Consider the following 20,828-nt stretch of genomic DNA (forward strand, 5'->3'; position numbering starts at 1 on the left):
CTCCCCCGAAAAAAGAAATCCGCCACGATCGCCCGTCAACAGCCCGGCAGGAGAAGAGGGAGAGAACACCCACCACGACGACACCCGCAAAAAGCGGCTCGCTCGCGTGGATGCGCGATTTTAAAAAGCGTCCCGCTCGTCGCCCGGCTTACTCCATCAACGCGCCCCGCCCGCGAAATGGAGAGGGCACACGGTGCGAGAAAAAGGGGACGGGAAAGGGAGAGCATCTAACGAGGTAGCCGGTAAAAAAGTTCGAAGGATAAAAGAAGGTGACAAAACAGCCGGAGACGTGTCAAGCTTTGCGGCACCTGCGTCATCCACGGCGTCGCTCTCTCTCACGGACACGTCGGCGGGTGCACCCTCCCCCTTTCCCTCGCTCTGATATCAAATAGAGAGAGGAGAACGAGGAACACCGGGTGAGACATGGATGAAACTCGAGTGAGGCCGCGGTGACGGTGAACGAAGGGACGGAGAGATTCTCTCTCTCTCTCTCTCCTTCTTTCATTCTCCGTGGAAGCTTTTGCATCCCTCTTTCCCCTCCATAGATGCGTCTCTGTCCCCTTCCCTGCAAGCTCCTCCGCCTGTTCCTCCGCCTGCCACCTTCGGCTTCGAGCCGAAGTCTACCTCGCGCCCTTCTCGTTCCCCTCTTCCTTCTTCTCTTCCTTCGCCATCTTCGACCCTCCGAAAGAGAGGGAAAGAGAGAGCTAGCTTCCCATTCCAAAATCCTCAACCCCTGCCGCAGAGCAGGATTCTCCCATTCTCTCTTTCTCTCTTTCTATCTATCTATCCCTCACAGACTCCGGGCGTCGATGTAGCGCTGTCATTGGCTCGTTCTACGCCGCCATATTTACATTTTTATTGAAAGCTACAAGTCTGTGTCGGTGAGTGATGGCGAAGGGGAAGCGAGAGTGCGAGCATGGCGCCCCCTGAAGCCCACGGGGTGAGAGAGGGGAGGAAGTGGATGAGGGACGCGATACGGAGGGTGGACGAAGAGGAGTTGCGCGGAACGTGGACGCGGCGGGGGAGACGCGTCGCGGGAGTGAGGAGGGTTAGCATTCAATTACCTCGGATTTCCTCGGGAAGAGGCGATTCACCTTCACGTATATGCCATCTTCGAGGGCGAGATTGCCCCCGGATCCCGGTGCGCCGGCCGCGTTTTTTCGAAATATTACGACAATATATACCCGTACTCTTTTGCGTGACCGGCCGATTCGGGGTGGGGGAAAAAAAAAGTGGTGGAAGGGTGGGTTTGTTTATATCGGTACCCCCAATGAATTCCCCGTTATCTCGCGATATGCGATTTGCTTTAAAGTTTCCCGAAGGGTGAGCGCGGGGATCGTGAAGTTACTCGCAGTAACTTACACATATCTATGATAAAGAAAAAAAATTATGATTTTCATTATGAAAGCTGTCATTTGGTAGAGTAATCTCATAATTATGCAAAAAAAAAAAAAAAAAAATCGCAATCCAAAAAATATATCCTTCTAAAATAAATATAAAGTTGTCTATCTACTAAAATTAAATTCCTAGAAAGATAAAAATTTGCTAGGAAAAAAAATCTCGTTAGAAGAAAAATTATAAAAAAATATATGTTCAAATAATCCCGTACCTGATTTGTAGTCAAGGAAATTGTATAATTGTAACTTGATATGTATAATGCAGCATGTAGACCGATGTTTTATTTGCGAGTGATATCTTGTAATTGAATACACGAGAGGATGTACAGAACGACGCGGTCGATGCGAGCGGAATAACAACGATAGATCGATACCGTTCCCTCGCGGTTTCGGGTAATACCGGATCATTACATACTGGACCTATCACTTTTTTCAATATTGGAAAGGGATTTGCGCGTGGTACGAAGGGATTTGGCAGCGCTGCCAGATGAAGATTTATATCGGCCCGTCATATATTTCACAATTCCAGATTTATAACTTTTTCATTATCGAAACGTGTATCTTATCGATGCTCGCGCACGCGCGATAGGCTTCTTTTTCCTTTTTTTTGCCTAATAGCGCGACGGATTTCGGTAGCTGTAATCTCTGGAATACATTTTGCCGTCGATGGTACTCGGTACGGGGTTATATCCGTCATGCTGTACAAATTGCCCGCACGTTAATATATTCGATCAACCGAACGTCGCTACTCGAATGTGACTCCTATATCCTTCAGGGGAAGGAAGAGCTTCTCTCTACAATGCGCGTGGTTGGTTCGCATAAATTCTCGCAATGAGATTTTCCGGCAATATATATGCGCAATTTAAGCTAATATAAATGATACAAATGTATCATATGTTGTACTTTGTGTACAACTAGCATACCACATATGAAACTTCTTCTATTTGCTTGTACATAATAATAAAAAAGATTAGTTACAGATCATCTACAGATAATTATTCTATTATATGATTCTGTGTTGTGAAAATTTTTAAAACCTGAATTATATATCTCTCAATTAATAAATCATTAATCAATGAAAACAATTTTTTGACAAAATAATTTATTTTCTCGAAATATATTTATTTTTTTTTTTTTCTAAATTAAAATTTTGACTGTATCCCACGCGGTACTTTGAAAAAAAAAAAATTGAAGTATCAACACATAAGATGTAACACATAAATTAATATAAATTTTTTCCTAAATAAATCTTTTAGATTCGTCACGCCAGTTTTCATGATAGTTATACATGAGAGAAACAAGCCTGGCTATCATTAGCTACTGCCGTGATACCGACTTTGTCGTCGACGAAATTGGCAATGATATAGCACGATTTAATCAGATACCACGTAAACATTCAGTTAAGGCAAGTCAAGTGCAATGCGACGCGACGAGACGAGACGAAGAGCTCTTAGTATGAATGACCCTCTCGTGTGTGTCCCCCTATTAGAATCTAATACGGCAAAGTGAACGCGGAGCATTTGCGAGTTAAAGACCGTAACGCCCCTGTTTCGCTCAGGCGCTCTATCTTACATCTCTCTCTTATATCGCAGCGTATATCGCGACGAGGAGAATGAGAGATAGATGGTGGGCTCGAAGGGTGGTAAAGAGCGCGAGAGCGGATGATATCTTGAGGCTTTTCGAGAATGTTAAAAGAGAAAGAAAGAGATAGAGAACGGAAAACGAAGAGAGTTAAACAGGCGATGGCATCGAGCGTGAATCAAGGGGATTAGATACTTTCTTGTACAGATGATGCCGAGGGTGTGGCAATCGCGATTCATTGCTGTGACAGAAAGTCAGCGACTATAGTGGCTGTTCTGCGCAGCCTCTTTCTTTATCTGCGAAGCGATTTACGGTGAATGGAAATGTTTAGAAAAAGTTATCCTATAATTTTGCTGAGCTGAGTAATCCGTTATCTCCAGCGTCATGTAATCATTATAGAAAATGTTCGCGGATCCTGTTATTCTAAATTATGTTACGGATTTGAATAAATTTGCAAAGAATGCTGCTTTTAAAAAAGCGTCTGATTTTATGTCATTAAATATATTCTACATATTAATGAATGATTTAAATGAATAAAACGTAATATTATGCCCTAATTCAGAATAGAAATCTATGCATTAGAAAAAGAATTAAAATAAATTATAAAAAATATCTTGCAAATATGTATATATTATATTTTTTTTGTAAAAATAATGTGAATATTTTTATAAATATATAAAGATTATTGAAACAAAAAAATGATCTGCTTCTAAAAATTATCATCTGTAATTATTACATAATTATTAGAAATGATTACTCGTTTAAGAACCATTATAAAACTATTAAAAAAGCAACAATCAATCTTATCAATGAAGAACATTCATATCGTCACATTTACCGTTCGCCCCTACGTCTAATCAATTTCCCTCTCTCGTCGCTACTTTTAAGCAAAACATCGTACACCATTCCGAGTTAATTGAAAACAGCAGCATCCCCAACACATTAAACACGATATCAAACTACATGTCGCAAATGGGCCCTGCGCTATGACGAGGACTGTGCCTCCTCCAAAAAGGGACGAACGCTCGATAGGATCACCAGCACATGTAGAAATGCAACGACCTTACAACGTGCATTACGTATCCCTATTTACCCCTCGTGACGGTAGTAGTAGTGGCGGCTGATGGCAAAGTGGCGCGGTGGTTCCCCATCCAAACAGAACGCATGACGGCTACCGGAGGGGACCGGCGAGGCTCGGGGCGGGTGGATCGGTGGGCCGAGTTGTTTACGGCGGAGTAATCTGCTCGTCGACGGATACCAATATCGATGACGTCAATTAGTACGAGGCGAAAGGCCTCTCTCTCTCTCTCTCTCTCTCCCTCCCTCCCCGCGTCTCCTCCATCGCCTCTGCCATGTATCATCATGGCGGTGTATGTACGCCGAGCGGTGCGCGGCGTGGCGTGATAAATCACGGCAGCAGGCGGCGTTCCCTTCATTCAACTCCCACTACCATCAGTGTGCCGCACCGCACCGCACCGCACCGCATCGCACCGCACCGCACCACATTTCGCGTACCCTCGAAATTGGCCCACATGTACTTGACTCCATAATGCTGGCGATTCCACCGCCTCGGCCTCAACTTTCTCTCCTTTTTCTCTCTCCTTCTTGAACCGACTTTATTTTTTTTGGCCAAACCTGCCAGCCACCTTCCTCAGCGGCTGCTGTTGCTCAGATCTTTCTTTCTCTATTCATCTTTCATCTCACCTTACTTCATCCATCTCCCTCCCCTTGTTCTCGCTCCTCGTTCTCTTCCTTCCGCTCGACCCTGCCCAGCGGAACGATCTCGTCGTGATCGCCGGCTCGGAATTATATCGGGGTGTATACACGGGCGCCCGAGGCGCCATTATGTTTTATGGGCCGCGTAATTGTATGGGCCGACCTCGGGAAATTATTAAGAGTCTTTTTCTGGGGGTACAATATTTCGATACCGATGCAAGAAAAGTGAATATCTCGCTCTCGAGCGCAAAGTTCGGTTACGTTCGATTATCACGATTATTAAAGCGAGAAATCGTCTCGATGATCCGAATGATTTGATAAACCAGACACACGTCGCTGTTGCGTCGCGATCATGCACGCGGTAATTGCTTTCCGATGACGTATCGCTCGCATCCGATGGATGCAATAGAAGCTATTATTATACGAAATGCATTCTATGCTTAGATACTTTCATATGCTTGCTATTTATTATTTTATATTATTTATTTATTTTTCAAAATAATGCGGTGATAAATATATTGTCCGTCATAAAACTAAGAAATCCCGGAAATGTAGATTTTATTCCAATATGAGATCGATTGAATTAGTTTATATAAAGTAACAGATATAAAAACATAAAAATATCTAAAAACAATTCCGAATTATAATTTTTTTTAATTAATATCAGATAAATCACGCGACAGCAAGCATTAAATTTACTTTGACTTTACAATAAATTTAAAAATATCGCACACCGATATATAATTTATATCTGCTTTCCAATATAAATTTTATATGTATAATTTATTATGTATTTCTTTATATTTTTAAAAGCAAATTATTGTACGTAAGAAATATACATAAAGTGTCTACATCACTATAAGATCGTCTCGCTGTATTCAGATTAACGGGTGTTCATTATCGAGTCAGTTGACCGCTCAAACGTCTAAAGATATTCTACATAATGCGTTTCTTGTCGAAATTAGCAACGCTATGCGTCGACATATATCGCTCCTTCACATACATGTGCCATATATACGTTTCTAATTCGGATTAGAGTTACATTCTGCATTTGCAAACAATTAATTCGAAGTCAATCAAGAGTAACTATTGAGCAGAAACACTCTTGTTTCTTGAAACAATTTTATAATTTATTAATAAACATGTGGATGTTATAGATATTTTATTTATAATTCAAGATTCAAAAAACACAAATCTTGACGCAGCCATGGGTTCGATGTGAATGAAAGTTTTACTCCTAAATCATCGAAGAGAATCCCTCAATCGGACTTGATCAATGTATCAGTACATTGTCATACATATATACAATATTAATATTTTCCTGTTATATTTCTTTTCACGATAACAGTAGCGGAGGATTATTAGGTTCCTCTTAAATTGCTGCAATTTTTCCCCTTGTAACGAACACAAAGCAATTTTTCGAAGATTTTATAAAAAGGACGCAAGCGTTTACAATCGTGAACAGACGATGACAATAAATTTTCGAATCGCGTTTATATCATCTTCGCGGATCGCTGAATACTTATAGCTCAGAGAAGATTTTCAACGAAGCGAATCATAGCGACGATTTTAAGTGGTGAAATATATATATGCTGTGTATCATTTTCAAACTCGTGAAACAGTTCAACTTTATAGATATATGAGTCAGACAAAGAAAATTACGCGCAAAAATTTATGTGTGAATGACATATGTCAATAATATGTTGTAAAATAAAAATGACACAAATTTTTTTCGTTTAATATTTTTTCGCTTAACATTTATCTTTTATAGAAAAATTTTGTTAACGATATCATAACGTGTAAATTAAATGTTAATAAACAATGACAGTAAAATGACAGTAAGATGCTGGTCGAATCTTTTTTATTTGAACCGACAGAGTTTTAAACCAACAGATATTTCAAACGCGAAGACACGCCACGTGGAAATTAAATAGGGAGCGTTTTAATAAACGCAGGAGCATCTCGATGGGGATGATAACATAAAAGAGAGAAACAATTCTTTGCCCTATTAAGACGTACGGCAAGCGGGAGAGTATCTCTCGAAGAATTAAGAGCAGCTGCTCTAACGAGAAAATTCTTTCGCGGAAATTCATGGAAAAACTGTACGTGCAAGTAAATCGAATATCAAAAACCAACTTTATAAATTAATTGTAAATATATTTCTTTAAGCTGCAAAAAGTTTGTTCGATGCATTTGTTAAAAAGACAATAATAATATCGCAATGTGCTTATTTCATTTCAACGCGCTATTAGATCTCATAACGTACTCCATAACAACATTGCGAATATCAAGATCGAATCGCCTCGACGAGAGTTTTCTGAGAGCGAAAGATTCCACCAATGTCCTCTGTCGAGGAAAAGAGAGAGAAAGAGAGTCGTAAAAATTCGTCGGGATCGCGACGGCCGCCGTGAAATTTGATTCCGAAATAAAAATAGAATATTGGGGATAACGCGAATCGGTGAAGCCATTTGATCTCCGAGTGGGGCCAAATGGGTGATCGGGGGTCGTGGGGGTGTCGCGGGAGGAAAGGGGCAAGAGAGAGAGAGGAACGAGAGGGAGAGGAAACATATCGATATGGGGAGGCGCTACGGCAACGGAATACAGAGGAGCGCATTATCGCCGGCAAGCCAACTACCCTCCGTCGTCCTTGGAACATCCTCGCCCTCCCCTTCCTCTCTTCTCGGCCATACCCGCGAAGAGATCGCATTACTTATTACTCGAAGAAACATTCTGCTACCAGCACTCTGTAATATTGCGAACCGTGGATTACTCCGAACCGATTGACGACGCGAAATCGCGGCCGCGATTCGCAACACCCATGTGGTTCAAATCACTCGAGGTGTGCGTGCGACGAAAGAATTTCCAATCTTCTAGAATGAATATATATCATATTTATGCAATCTTAATATATTCCTAGTAGAACTAAATTGTACCTGAAGAATTGAGCGGAAACCACGTGCGCGCAATAAATACATATTTAAATATTAAAACATGTGTAAATATATCATGCATATTTCTAGTAATGCTAAAAAATGTGAATTATAAAGACATTATGAGAGAAGAATTATAGAGAAAATAATATTATAATAAATTATTAATATTATATTTTATTTAGTATCAATAAAAAAATGTAAAATAAAATGTTATAAGCAAAGATAAAAAAAGCATTAATTATTCACTCTTTTGACAAATCGACAGAAACGTGCGCTTATCATCATCGACCTGCTTTACGACAAAGCTAATGTAACATGTGACACAAATATCGAGCTTGCGGCGGTTAACACTCTCGGTTTGATGGTATTTAGGAGTTCTCGTTACTCCACCCCCCGGTCGGTGGGTTACAAATAGGCTGTCGCGTCACGCCATATGGCGTAAATGCAAATTTTATACTAAAAGAAGCCCGAGCAGTCAATGCGTTAAAGGGCATCGGTCGAGGCTCAATAGTTTTGTTTGCATCACACAGATATGTTTCACGCTATATTATCATATCGCGTGCATCAACATGACAAAAGGCAAAACTCAGGTTTTTCTACCTTTTCGCGATCACAATGCCATTGTAAAAAAGAGATATTAAAACTTTTGTTCTTCCTTATTTTATTATTTATTTAGTTAGTTTAGTAGACAATATTAATAAATGTCATGTATTTTATGTGCGTGAAAAACAATATCTCTTGCAAAAATAAGGTCTTAATTGTGATCTGATTAACAAGTTTGTCATAACAAAAAATATCAAGACTATAGCATATTAATTTTCTTTAAATGTTATTTCTTTTTGCAAATATATTTAAATTTTCACAGTAACATGATTATAATCAATAATAAGATACATTGATTTTCCCCGTCATATATATAGAATATTATATTTCATATATCAAAATTTAAAATAAAGATCGAGTACGCGCGGAAGATATGTAAGAGAAAGAGTTATAAGGATAAAATTCAGTTAAACGTGTCTGGGGCTGGTAATGCTTAACGATGCGTGCGGAGTCATGTGTGACATTTACTCGAAAGTTTTCCACGTCATTGGTCGGTTCGGTTATTATTCAAAAGAGCCGTCGATAAATTTTTAAGCTCCGATGCACCTTTTTTACGCGCCGGACGCGAATATGAATTTTAAAAAAAGATACGGGTGTAATGTGTCGACGCGATGACAGCAGTGATATTGGTTGCATATCTCTGAATGACATGATCGATCGCACATTAATCATAAAATGAAGCATTTACGAAGCGTTTTCTCGAGTTTATAAGTTAAAAAAAATTGCACACAAAAACTATAATATAAAATATTTTTAAACTATCAATTTTAGATTTAATAATCAGCACAATTATTGTGAGATATAATAGAATTACTAAAAGAATTAAATAAAAGTTAAAAAGATTAATGCATTTATATTTGGATTATTAAGTGCTTTTATACGCGGAATACGAGTAATAGTAATAGGTATTAGATAAGCATGCCAAACCATTAATAATGCGTATTTTTATTTTTATTTTAGAAAGCATAGAAAATATGATATTTCCTTTTGCTTTTGCTCTCTTGAGTTTTAACTGCTAAGATGCATTTCTCTTATTCGTTCCACGAGTGCATTCGTCGTTCTTTTAATATCGTAATTCAATCGATCGGAAGTTTTCCCGTATTTCTGGCAACGCTTCCCTTTAATTGACTTTTTGGCAATCGTGAATCCTCGAAAACGCGAAAGTGCTCCATTTAAGCGCGATTCGTTTCTCACAAAAAATCATTAAATTTTCATTTATTAATGTCGTCTCTGATAATCTACTCAATTATATTTCATTAACTTTAATAATATTTTGATGTGTAATTTAATATTACTTCATTGCAAATTATTTCCCGATACTTTTCGCGATCGCGTTGAAAAAAGAAATTTGACAGACCGTCTCGCACCATACTTTACCTTTCTGCTCGAGTGACGCTGCGCGTATGATAACAGTGTCGAGGCATGTAAACATTAGCGCGTATAATAACAATGCCGAGGTATGTAAACATTAGCGCGTTATTTATATTCTACCAAGGCTGAATACCATATTATTGATAATTCGGTGCCAAAATATTTCAAATATATAATGTTAACAACAACTTGTTTCATATATAATATTTCTTGTAAATTCGTTAAATTATTACTTTTTCATTTAAAGTCTTATTTGTTTAATACAATTCGTATTCTGTAAGTAACAACGAAAGTCACATATCTAATGTAATCTTTTCTTCCCTCTTCGAAAGCAGAAATAAAAACTGATTAGAACTATCAGAGCGACGCTGATGACATTTTACAATGAATATACACGAATGTAGAGCAAGAGAGAAGGAGCAATTTGCAACTGTGATCCGCGCAGTTTTCTTTCCTTTTCATGCATTTACATCGAAATCCGTTCCTACGCTTACACAGTTCTTCCATCTCTATCTCCCTCTTTTTATCTTCCTCTCGCAAATTCCTAACTCCTCTTTCGTTTCCCTTTCCACAAAATGTCCCAATCTGTCGCTCATTTCAGAGTTCTTCTTTCTCTCTATGTTTTTTTCCCAATTTTCACCTACATCTATGTTTTGCATTATCTTACAATCTTTGCTTCTTTTCCGATCGGTTTTCTTGGAGCGTCTGTTTTTTTTCCTACCACTTTATTCTCTCGTTTTTACTTATCAGTTATTTTTATTGTCTTTCTATTTTCATTATAGAGCTATATTTTGAAATAAATTATGTTTCTTCAAAACATTTAAAGAATATTTTACTGATATGATAATTATATTTAAAAAAAATTTTTAATTACTAGAGAAAATCTCGATGTAAAATATAAACTGTCTCTAATAAAATAATTCTAACGAAGTTATAACATCAAAAATGTCCAAAACGTTGCACATTTTTTTCTCTACATTGTTAGAAAAATATAAAAAAAAAATTGTTTGAATTATTTCACACTATGTAAATAAAATAAATAATACAAATAAAATAGATTATAAAAATGGTAAAATTATTTAGAGAATTGGATCAAATTATACACGGTACTTTGTCCATAATATTAATTATACAGTTAATTTACAATTTTTAAACAATCTAGTTTCGAGGTGATCTCATGGAGTTTCGACTCGAACGAGAACTTGATCGCGCGAATTTTGTCGCTCCACGAGGGCGAAAAGTGAGTCACACGGCCGTAATCTTTCGCATAATAAATTGTCCCGGCAACGATATCAACGGCGAGATCAGATGCTATCGGTATTATCTGTTATAGACGGGGGAGAGGAGACGTGGAGAGATGAGGTGGAGGGTAGGTGGATGACCGCGGAAATCAGTGCCGCTCTCTGCGGGCCCGCCCTAAGAGCTTTACGCGAGTTACAAATGCGGTTTTGTATCTAGCTCGCGGGACAATGTAATGGGCTTAGATAATCCTGATTTAATAAATCGAACAGTTGTGAGACGACGCGCAGCGTCGTCGACGAGGGAGCAAGAGGGAGGGCGGGAAGAAAGGGGAAAACGACGACCACCGGTTCCCCCCCGCCCCCGTTTTCCCCGCAATGTGCGCGTGACTAATGCGTTCAAAAATAAGATGGATGAATCCCGACCAAGACTTCCTTTGCATTTACATTTTCGCACTGTATCAGTCGTGACAATTTAAAGAATAACGATCGGAAAGGCTTTGCGGTTGCATCCCCAAATCGGTTTTTTATCATTTCGTCGAAAAGGGGAAAATCGCCGACTTTTTATCTTTTCGATGCTAGATCGTCTAGAAACCTTTATATCTATGTTATGCAACGTAGCTAGAAATTTTTAAACAATACGAAAATAAAAATGTTTTATAAAATATAAGATGTATTTTGAAAAACAATATAAGTTAAAGTAAATTTTCCAATTATTTTATAAATATCAAATAATCTCGATAAAATGTATATTTCATCAAGCAATTCATGTATTAAAAAAAAACAATAATAATAGTATTCTTTATTTATAGCATTTGCGTTTCTGGAAAAGTGAGATGTTGCATTTGGATTTAGAAAGAATGCAACTATAAAAATGCTTTCGTCTTTAAAGTTTGTTTGGAGCAAAGTAAACTAGGGTCGATACTAATAGAGGAAAACTAGGTCGATTCGCGCACGCGATCCCGAGGGAGAGTTCGGTAAACTTAGCATCAATTTTGATTGTCCTCAGTTTCTCCGATCCATTGAACGATATCTCAGAAATTACGAATCCTCGTGGACGGAAAGAGCTTGTTTATAGAAATTGCGTGTCCGTTGCACATCCGTGCATCTATATCTTTCCCTCTAATACTTATACGTTTCGAAGAATACTTTATCAAGAACATCATAAATGAATGCATCATTAACTCATGATGTCTCAAAAACACATTTTCTTTCTCCGATAATAATTGAGATATCTACTTATCGATGATATCTCCTCTATGTCATATCTCGAAAAGAAAACGCTACATTTCAAAAATGAAAAACTTGTCAAATGGAAAAGACTTTTTCGCGAAGAATATGCAATTATAGATTTTTTTCATTTAGTTTGAATAAAAGAATCGAATAATCTTTTGTTTATCAAGCGATTAAATTTAACAACTAAATTTAGCGCCGCCTAATCTTTTCCTCTCGTCTCCTGCTTTCTTTTACCCTTTATCTCTTCCTTTTATGCTTCTCTCTTTCTTCATGAAGACCGAGCATGAAATACAAATTGGATTTTCGTTGCCGGGCCGAACTGCTTTTTTACGTCCGACGCTTGCCTGCAGTCAATCCCTGCAGATTGTCCATTCGCCTGCCTCTCCGTTATCTTAATTCCTCGAGTATTTTAATTTTCATCCGAACAGCCATTAACTTTTACGGCCGGCCGTTTACTTTTTAATTCGTTTACCGCTTCGCGCCCGCGCTCGCTCACCGAGACGCTTATATCTTTAATTTAAGCTCTCGACTTGGCGGCCATTGAACAAGCCTGCGGATTGGGGTTGGATACGGAAAAGCGGCGGTGGCGGCGGTAACGGGGGTGACTAGAGGAGGGAGGACGAAGAGCAGGAAGAGAAGGAGGAGGAGGAGTTTAGCGGGGCCACATGGGCTGGCATGGATCGGGGGTGGTTTGTGGGTGCAATCGCGCTACGGTGAAGCTCCCCGTGCTCCCCTGACACCCGTTACGTTAATTAAATACATTGTTGTGGGGACACAGACTCCTACTGTGTATCTCGAGCTTTATAGGTGCGGAGGGGCACCTTAAGTTAACGCCGTTTCCAAGCCTCTCCCCCCCCCCAGTCCCCGCGGGAAGCTCGTCGCCGATGAATTTTCTCCGGGACCCGTTAATTCAAATGTTATAGACGCCCGCTAGAGTCGAGGCCAGCGTATTAATCGAGAGAGGTCGAATGGAGACCGCGAGCGAACGATGTTAAAGATGTCGAGAGTCGGCAGTTTCAATAATCCGCGTGGAACGGCCACTTCGCGATAGAGATTTTTATTTCGAAGATTAATTCATTCTTCGGAAAAATCGAGAAGGAGAAAGAAATTATCATACTTGTCAATAACCTGTAAAAAAAACTATCTCACCAAATGTCCTCTATATATATTTATTTATTGCTTTCAATTTTATCGAAAACAAATTACAACGTTGCCGTGAAATTTTATGTCGAGATCCGTTTGTGGTAGAAAAGATTATGGATAAAATATTGGAATACATTGAATATAAAATCATGATTGAAAATCTACTAACACGAGCGTCCGATTTCCGATTTTCAGGTGTGGTTCCAGAATCGGCGGACAAAGTGGCGGAAGAAGCACGCGGCGGAGATGGCGACGGCGAAACGGCGGCAGGAGGAGGTCGAGGGCGTCGTCGCCGAGGGTGAGGACGGTTGCAGCGACGCGGAAACCGATGGTGGTAGTGGCGGTGGCGCCGGCGGCGAAACCGCCGCGAAAAGACTGCGAAGGGAACTCGAGCAGCAATACAGGCATTGAGAACCGCCGGTCCGGACGGCGGGGGTGGACCCGGGGACACGCGGGGACGCGAAAAAAGGGAAAAGAGGGTTGCAGGAGGAGAAGGCTAAGGCGTGGCCCGGGGGCGGCGCGTATCAAAGGATTCCTCGCGGCTTGTTCGGAGAACAATGCGCGTGTCGGCTCGCGGATGATCGCGGAACGACTGAACGGCGGCGCAGAGAAAGAGAGGAAGAAAAAAAAAAGGGGGTGACGTACGTGAGAGTGTGTGTACGCGTGTCTTTCTTCGTGATTTAGCCGGACGCTTAACGCGGCATCGCAAGTGATGTACGGAATGTCCGGGAAGTCGCGCGTCTTCTCCGAACAGCGGAGAGCACAAGAGACGATTTAAATAATTTAATAGAGAGCAGAGATCTCTCTCGCGAGAATATTTATGCTGTGTGGAGCGATTCTTGTTGAATTATAAGAGGAAGATAAAAGATTTATAATGAAATAGAAAAGGGGTGCACTTTCCGGTTAACTTCGAGCGGATTTTATACTTGGATTTTGATTAGAATTTTAATTATCATTCCCTAGTCTTTCCTAAAGATTAATTTTGAAAAAAAAAAAATATTATTAAGGCGGCCGAGAGAAAACGCGCGAGTTGTAAGATGCCTGATATATCTAATCTTCGCATTTCGCGATAGTGTTTGCAATCGTGCTGTTATAGTCGAGGGTAGTCGTGGCTTCTTGGAGCGAATAGATCTTTATGGCGACCGTCATAATTTTGACCGATTCTAACAGATGCTTCGATTGGCTTCGAAATATTGCGAATACGCGCTGATATGGCGGATTTTGTGAGTACTCAAGAACTAGCGACTCGGTTTTGACTAAACATTAACCAAAGAATAATTAATTTATGTTGAAATTGAACATTATATAAATTAATGTATAAAGCGCAAAAATATATTCCATTTGTTCTTTCTCTTTCGAATTAATTAAGAAAAATCGCGAATAAGTAAGGAAAGAAATTTCTTGAGAAGAGATAAAAAAATTGATACACCGTAATTTTGCCATCCGACAATATGACTTTTTGTTCGCGACTATTTAAATTCAAATTTTATATATATCATTGTTTAATTGATCTAAGTAATTGATCATGACAATTCTAAATATCAATGATAAAGTCTATCGATTCGTCGCTATTTCACGATCAAATGTCGCCGATCCCGAAATTTTGGAGTGTCGCTCGATCAAACTGAAGTACGATCCAAGGACGATTGCGCGGTTGTCGACCCGAGAAAGTCTAATTAATCGCGAGCAGTTACGACACCAATTTATTATCATAAACTGGGCTTGCTTTTGTGACTACGGTAATACTTCACGATTACCTTGCTCCAAGAGATAAATACGAATCTAGCGTATATTAAATGAGTCTTTTAACATAATTTGAATTGGTTCATTAGACAGATATATCGCATTTTAAATGCCAACATTTATGTACAAATTTTTTCGAAAGAGATTATCAAAAATAGCATACAATCATAAAGTAACATCATTTTTAAGTTATCGATAAAATGTGATATCGATAAAAACCTGAATCACGTAGATTTATCTACTTGTCATGTATCTACCAATTTGAAATCAACTTGACACAGAATCGTGTGATAACTTCGTTGCTCTAATTACGCGTCGTGTTTGACAAGAGAATGTAGCGACGCATTCAAATATATATCGTCAACACCCTCCGAGAGAGGCGAATGTGTGTTATCATTCCCAAAATCTCTCGATCGTGTGTACATATTTAGTCGCTGCGAGAGCATACGGAGGAATCGATAGGAAGGGTTTGCCGAGCTGCTTACGCGATGGCAGATTAGTCGCTGGGGCTTTGTTATCCATCCGACAAACAACGCACGGCAAATATGGTAAACAACGCACGACGTCGTAACGTCAGCCCCCATCAAGGAGGTATTTTAATGGATAACCATAAATCCAAGGACCCGGCAATCCGTACGCCATTCTAACTAGTCGACTATCATTGAGAAAATGACGTGGGAAGACCGTTCTCTCGGTTAAATAAATAATTTTATGTGTAAATATTGGGAGATTGGAAAAAAAAATTATTTTCTGTGTTGCGTTTAATCGATTCAACGAGAAGCATGTTGTTTAAATATTACGGATTCATGAATATAACAAAATATGACGAATATGGCAGATATAATATTATTTAAGAAAATAAAAAAAAAATATTTTTGTCTGTTAATTTCTTGCAATTTTCTGATCGTGTGTTCAACAATATCGAGAAACTATAATTCAAATTATTCAAAGTAATAATTTAATAAATTGATGATCTTTAATGAATTGTGCGTGTAAATTGTAAACTATTATAAAATACTATAAAATAATTCGACGCGATATGATTTCTGCTCCCTTTTTTTTGTTATCAAATGTAAAGATATCGTTTCTGTTAAAAGAAAAAAATTTATAGAAATAGATATTCATTTTTCTATGAGAATCTTAAAGTCATTAAAGACATTTTCTTGCTTAAAAGATTGAAAATCAAAAATTATTTCATTTATTTTTGTATAATTTTATTTTTTTACGGTTATTTATTTATATTATCAAAAGTACCAGTTGCAAGAAATAAAGGCAATTATTTATTGTTTTAGCTTTGTTTCTCTGCAAATTTTGGTGAAGTCAAAAATCTACAGTAAAGATATTCGAGATAATCGGGGAAAATTTATATGAAATTCGAATACATCCAAATAAATGCATGTCGAGAAATTCTACGAAAAATGAACTTTGTATATTATGTAGATAAACGATAAACGTGAATGTGATATCTAACGTATTTAATACGGCGTTCGGTTTAGGCGCGTAAGTGAAATAAGTAGATATCGTCTATTGTAGATTAAAATATAAAAAAAAAAACGCTGAGAAATATAGAAGAATATAGCATATACACACACAAATAAATCGCACGTGGCGTGCGTCTAAACTCGTAACTCTGGCTCTGTTTTTCTAGCTGCACTTTCTTACATTTTCTGCATTTAAAATGAGATGGGTGTATATTCTGGTTTTAAAGAGAGATGAAAAAAAGGAAAAACAAAATACAGAAAGTGCAACTAAAAAGTACGACCCTTTTGTATTCTTGCCGCAGATTAGTGCTAAATATGGTTGCCTGATCCCAAGTTTTATTTACCTAGTTTAAAGATTATTTTAACAGAATGTATTAAATTTTATGCAATGTGTGCTGTGAAGTCCTCATTATATGCTTTAATAATTCTATTTTAAAAAAGATATCAGAATATTCATAGTATATATCAATAAATATAAAGATATTTTAATCGAATATATTTATTCAAGTATAGTCATTTTATTAAAATAATTAAAATTACGTGTCTGCATAATGTAATTACTAAATATTAAAATTCTACTTCTTAAAAACTTTTATACATATGTGCAAACAAATTTGATAAAAGAATTTAAATTAAAAAATTTTGTTCTAAAATATGTAAAAAATAATTATTAAATATATATATAATCATTACTGAAATGCAAATTTATAATTTAGTCTGCCATCTTTAGCCAAAGGTGCGACGAGAATACGAAGCATAGAATTTGATAAGCGTTAATCGCCATGTTCAGAAAGATTTAGCAAATGGGCAGAATTCTGAATTCAAAAGGCTGATCAAGAAATGTTTTTAAACACAGAAAAAAAAGAACAGTGAAAAACGCTACTTTGCGCGTTGCGATTAATCGAGCGATTATGTCTTAAAGCGCATCCTAAGTCTCTTGTAACGTCTATCGAATATCCGACAACACACATTGCTGTACAGTAAACCTAGGTAAATTGTTATTTGAAGAGGTAGAGACAATCTGTATAAAATATTGTATAAATTATACATACGTGTTATCTATCGCTTGTGTATTATATCTCCAATTTAATAAATGGAACACGTATTATGGTAATTGTAGAATTATATTGTATATCTCATAATGCATTCACTTCATTTACCCTCTCCCATCTGTTTATCAATTATTACATATACAATTTTTAGTTTTTCATTAAAACTATTTTTAATGAGAAATATGTTTTAGTTCAATCAAAATTTTTTGTAATCTTGGAGAAAAATAGTTACTTAATACATCGTTTTTCATTTAATTTTAAAATTTAATTTTAAAAAATAACAAAATTAGAGTTGTTGAAAACATTGTTGAAACATGATATTTTGAGAGCTGACAACATTAAGTAACAGTATTCATAATTAAAATATTTACTTGTTTTTATTTTATTTCAAATTTTACAGATAAAATTCTTTTAAAAAGATATGAAGTCTAGGATATAGCTAATAGAAACATATAAAGTGTATTTAATTGTTGAATTAATGTTGTGCAATAATGTAAATAAAGTAAAAAAAAACTTGGGAAGAGGCGTAAAATAAAAAATGTGTAATCACTCACCATAGTGATGATTCAATGAAATATGTAAATAACTCAGCAGTAATGATTCAGATTTGTGTCCTAAGACTCCTAGCGACATGTTCCTAGACTGTCCCATCCATAGATCTTTTTCTTCCATCCAGCATATCTGTAAATAAAAAAATATGTTAGTACAAATTTTATATTATTATATTATATCAATACATAATATATATTGATTATAGTTATAGCACTAACAGAAATTTGGCTTTATATAAAATGCAAAGTATGATAAAATTATAAAATTATAATAATAAAAATAATAATTTTTTTATATATATATGATGCAATTATTAATATTTTTTTTATTTCTTATATTTAATTTTAGTTTTCAAACGTTCTATTAATTGATATTTCTGTACTCTGATTAAAGCACAGCTATACTGTAATCTGCATACACACACATATATGTATATATAATTTGTACTATATTAAACCACATACAATGTCTGGCAAAATTATTTGCAACTTGTTAGCTCTAGTGATTACCGTTCGCGTATATTAAAAGGAAGAACATTTAATGCATAAAATCGATCTTTGTAAGAATACAAAAAATTTGAATAAGAGGGAGAAAAAGAAATGAAATTTTCTAAAATAATTTTTTAAAAAGATATATATTTACTTTTCGCAGACGAAAGATTAATCATATATTTATCCTTTCATTTTGCTATAAAATTAATTTTTTTTCGGATTAATCGGCTGCCTTGATTATATTATACATATAAATATATGTACACATACATAATATGCAGGTAAGTTTCGTATAATATTTATTATAGCTAAGATGGTTGCCTTAATCTTTCGAAATTGTATTCAAAAATTTTTGAAGCTTCCATGCAAAAGCTCGCGAAAAATTCATGTTGCAGAGCTATTTCAAAGTTTAAGAGAAGCATCTGCTGTGCGGAATAAGGTTTTATCATGAATAATATTAAATATTTACCAAAAATACGACATAACTCGTGATTAATCACAACGATATACGCGTCGAAGCAGCAACAACCAACAATCCCGTACTAATTGACCGTTACGATTTATTTAACTAGATCGAAACAAGGAGCCGTTTCGAACGCCATCTGTACGTAGCGTCGAGATTTACGGCGGACGAAACTTTGATCAAAACTACTGTTCGTCTCCTAGAAAGAAGCTATTTCCGTAATGTTAAATTAACATGTTAAAAAAAGAAATGCATATAGAAAAAAAGAAAAAAATATATAAATCTTTGAAAAAAATGCAAAAAAAAATATTCCTTAACAGTAGACATTTTCAAGAGACAAGAGATCATTCAGAGCATGTTTATACATCCTCTGGATATTCTCTGGACATCCTTCTTTAAATATAAATACATTGTTAATACAAAATATATGATATTAGAAATAAATCCTGAGTGAAATAGATATATAATGTATCTATTAAATATGCAATATTTATTAGAGCCAAGACGCTATGTTTAATCTTTTAAAATTCTGCCCAAGAACTTTCGACACAAAAACTTGCGAGATTGATGTAGATCTACTTCAAAGTTCAAAAGGAGCATATATTTTGCGTACGGAATAAGTTTCTATCACGAGGATGTTAAATATTTACCAAAAAATCGATGTAATTCGTGTAATCAACTGCAACATATATCATCAACCGCATACATGTCGAAATAACAGCATTAACTAAATATTTCGATTTGGTGTATAGATCGTTCGACACGCACCTACAAGAATCACTCTAAGCGCCATCTATCATGGCGCCACAAATAATATGGCGGTTGAAACCTTGACCTAACTACTTGTAATTTTTCAGTAGAGTAGCTCGCTTATTTTCATTCTATGCTATTGAGAGAGAGACATTCATATATTCTTATAAAATATTTTTAATTATTTATTTATTTATGTAATTTATGTAATTTATTAATGTAATTTAATAATCCACATGGCAAATGGGTACATACATTTGAAAAAATCACCGCGTTCTTTGGGCACAAATAATATATATAATTTCAAGCACAAAATGTTAAGACAATATTTTAATAATTATTTAAAACACAAGGACGCAAATAAGAAATGCGACTTCTGTTAATGAGAATGTCTAGTAAGAGAGAGAGCGCGTGATACTTACGAGGTTTTCAATTTCTCATAGAGATCTATGTACATAATCTCCATATCGTCGCGTGCAACCCACGCGCGAAATAACTTTTTCTTCTTTCGCGAGAGCGAAAGAAACGAGCCGAAAGAAACACTCGTAAACAGACGGTGACAGCGCGCGGCCCGCTCATATTCACAGCCTCGGGGTATCGATTTCGGATAAGCACGGTGATTAATGTTACGAGAGTTTTTGCGACTCGTAAAGTACTTGGCGTACGCGTAAGCGCGCAGTCCTGACGACGCTCTCCACGCTACTCCGGGGAATTTTTTTTTCCTGCTCTTAGAACGGCGCGAGGGGGAGGGGGAGGAGGGGTATGTGCCACGAGGGAGAAGATATGCCCGCGGCATATCGGCACTGTAAATTTATCGCGGTGTTAAGCCGTTAATATTCGCTCGCCTCCCGACGACCGGGCCTTAAATCAATGGGAAATATCCCTAATTGGAATATGGAAAAAGTTGTGAAGAAGAAGGGGGCCAAGTGTTACGCGCGCGCGTCCGTCGACGGAGCGTTTTGGGAGGGGTGCGAGAGGGTGCACTCCGAGAGTCGCATTAAAGGATAAAAGAATATAAATTGTCTTAACGAGGGTGGCGGCCGAGAAAAATAGCGAGAAGTTTCCGATTAAGGCTCGG

At 37.0% G+C, this 20,828-nt stretch overlaps 1 protein-coding gene across 1 annotated transcript in view; it reads left to right on the top strand.

Moving 5' to 3' along the window:
• Positions 1–13,974, top strand: part of LOC126853952 (homeobox protein Nkx-6.1-like) — a 31,987-nt gene extending 18,013 nt beyond the window's left edge. Inside the window, exon 4 of the mRNA XM_050600214.1 lies at positions 13,414–13,974. Within this exon, the coding sequence (XP_050456171.1) occupies positions 13,414–13,629 (216 nt within the window). The 3' untranslated portion in view covers positions 13,630–13,974. The remainder of the gene's footprint in view (positions 1–13,413) is intronic.
• The last annotated feature ends 6,854 nt before the right edge of the window (positions 13,975–20,828 follow it).

The sequence above is a fragment of the Cataglyphis hispanica genome, chromosome 13, assembly GCF_021464435.1.
Source record: "Cataglyphis hispanica isolate Lineage 1 chromosome 13, ULB_Chis1_1.0, whole genome shotgun sequence".
NCBI classification, from domain to species: domain Eukaryota; kingdom Metazoa; phylum Arthropoda; class Insecta; order Hymenoptera; family Formicidae; genus Cataglyphis; species Cataglyphis hispanica.